The sequence below is a fragment of the Spermophilus citellus genome (assembly GCF_964194105.1).
Source record: "Spermophilus citellus genome assembly, chromosome: 3".
In the NCBI taxonomy this organism is placed as follows: Eukaryota; Metazoa; Chordata; class Mammalia; order Rodentia; family Sciuridae; genus Spermophilus; species Spermophilus citellus.
Genome location: NC_138184.1, coordinates 7185143 through 7187700, shown reverse-complemented (window position 1 = coordinate 7187700; position 2558 = coordinate 7185143). Strand labels below are relative to the sequence as shown.

The 2558-nt window shown below is 40.4% G+C and overlaps 1 protein-coding gene across 1 annotated transcript; it reads left to right on the top strand.

Annotated features, from left to right (window-relative positions):
- Positions 1-1350: 1350 nt before the first annotated feature.
- LOC308645965 (olfactory receptor 7E24-like) lies at positions 1351-2268 on the top strand (the record flags this gene model as incomplete). The annotated part of the gene is made up of 1 exon (XM_081288413.1): positions 1351-2268. The coding sequence occupies exon 1, from the start codon at positions 1381-1383 to the stop codon at positions 2266-2268; it is 888 nt and encodes a 295-aa protein (XP_081144539.1). The 5' UTR covers positions 1351-1380.
- Positions 2269-2558: the final 290 nt, after the last annotated feature.

Sequence of the window (2558 nt, the reverse complement as noted above, 5' to 3'; positions counted from 1 at the left end):
TTTCAGATCTGGTGTAAGAAAGGACCACTGAGAACTTCACATGTGGATATGCTGATATAATTGGTATTAGTCTGACATCACTGTGTATGGATATTCTAAAATATAAACAGATATATTTAATAATGGGAGAGAACTACGAGTTATGCCACTTGAAAGTTTTTTTTTTAATTTCCTCATGACAATCATACAAGGTAGGTAATTACTACCTACAATTTACAAATGAGGATGTTTCCAAGAAGTTGTTACATTTTTACTTGTTATACTCTGTTTTGTACTGTATCCAATTATTTCATGTTGGGGTTTGACTTTTTGCAAGAGCTGTGGCTGTGATTTAGGTCAGCTGAGGCAAACCTCAGTTAGGAGGAGGAAAAGTTCTCTTCCCCTTATCGCAAGTCACAAGTTCTGCAAGGTTTGGCCAAGAGGAAGAAGCTTCTTGCATACTGGACCTGGGAACAGTACATTCGGGGATTAGATAATGTCTACAAAGAACTTTGGAAGGGTACTTATCAAATGAACAGGAACGATCTGAATTTAGCTCTGTGTACCCGCTGAGGCATGACATTTGGGCAATGTGGGTAAAGTGTTAATTGCTTGCTTTGTTAGAAGAAGAATATAAAAGGAACTTACAAATAAACCTCAGCATGCAGTTGCAATTGCTGCCTTGGCTCTGCATCCCCTGTGTCCCGGTTATTTCATGACCCTTACCCAGGGACCCGAATGCTCTAGACGTTCACAATTTCACATAGAGAAATGATAAATAATGATCCCAAGTGTACTTCACATAGCCTAAACAGGAGAATTGAAATCAATGTGTCAGGAATGGCTGACCAGAGAACCCATGAAGAAGGACTGAGAATGGAAATAAGACTTGAGTTTGGGGGCTTTCCTTGGTGCTAGATCATAAACAATGTACTTGATGGTTTCAGATAAAAAAAAAAAAAAAAAACTATGAAGCACGTTTGGCAGGCCAGATAGAGTACAGGATCAAGAAAAAGAAAAAAAAAAGTAGGGTAATTTATATAACAGATATTTGGCTTAAATTATATGGGTTGATCATGGACTTCTTCTCTGCTCCTGGACTTTTAACACTTCTCAGCTCAATGCTTCTTAGGTGAGTATAGGAAGAGGGGTGAATGATGGAGAAGGTGATAATGAAAGAAAATGTAGAGACTGGGTTCTTCACTACTGACAGCTATTGTTGAAGGTGTATGGACCTAAAGTGTGAGCTCCTTCCTTGTGCATATTTTAATTCAAATATTTCCAGAATGAGGAGAGCCTGTTTTTCGTATTTCTTTTTTAACACCTTTTTTGCTTTTTTTCAAAAGGTGTCCAACATACCTACAAGAACAAAATCTAACCCATGTCTCTGAATTCCATCTCATGAAACTCTCAGAGGACCCAGATCTGCAGCCCCTTCTCTCCGGACTGTTCCTGTCCATGTACCTGGTCACAGTGCTTGGGAACCTGCTCATCATTCTGGCTGTCAGCTCTGACCCCCACCTCCACACCCCCATGTACTTCTTCCTCTCCAACCTGTCCTTGGCTGACATCGGCTTCATCTCCACCACAGTCCCAAACATGATTGTAAACATTCAAACTCACAATGATGTCATCTCCTACATGGGCTGTCTGACACAGATGTCCTTTTATGCCATTTTTATTTGTATGGGTTATATGCTTCTCACTGTGATGGCCTATGACAGGTTTGTGGCCATCTGTCACCCCTTGCATTATATAGTCATTATGAACCCTCGCCTCTGTGGCTTCTCAATTTTGGTATCATTTTTGCTGAGTGTCTTGGACTCTCAGCTGCACAATTTGATGATCTTACAAATTACCAGCTTTAAGGATGTGGAAATTTCTAGTTTCTTCTGTGACCCTTCTCAACTTCTGAATCTTTCCTGTTCTGACGCCTACTCTATTAATACTGGCAAGTATGTTCTTTTTGCCCTATATAGCTTTTTCCCCATCTCAGGGATCCTTTTCTCTTACTATAAAATAATTTCCTCCATTCTGAGGATCCCATCCTCAGGTGGGAAGTACAAAGCCTTCTCCACCTGTGGCTCTCACCTGGCAGTTTTTTGCCTATTTTTAGGAACAGGTACTGCAGTGTACTTTGGATCGGCTGTATCACCTTCTCCCAGAGAGAATGTGGTGTCCTCAGTAATGTACACTGTGGTCACCCCCATGCTGAACCCCTTTATCTACAGCCTGAGGAACAAGGGTATCAAAAGTGCTCTTTGGAAGCTTCACAGCAGGGCAATCTAATCCCAGCTTCCGTGGTACTGGTTGCAATGTGTGTTGGAAAATGCAGCAAAGTTACATACCTGGTCCTGTTCAGATGTGCCTTATGCTAATTTCTCACCAAATTTTACAGTAGAATGGTTGGAACTCCTGTTGGCAAAGAATGTTTGGAACTTTTTTACATTGGAAAGAAAGTTTCACTTTTGTAAGATAAGGAATGGTGGAGATAGATGATAGTGATATTTTGGCAACTATACCTATATTTAATGCCACTGAGCTTTGCATTTGACAATGGTAATAATGGCAAGTTTTTT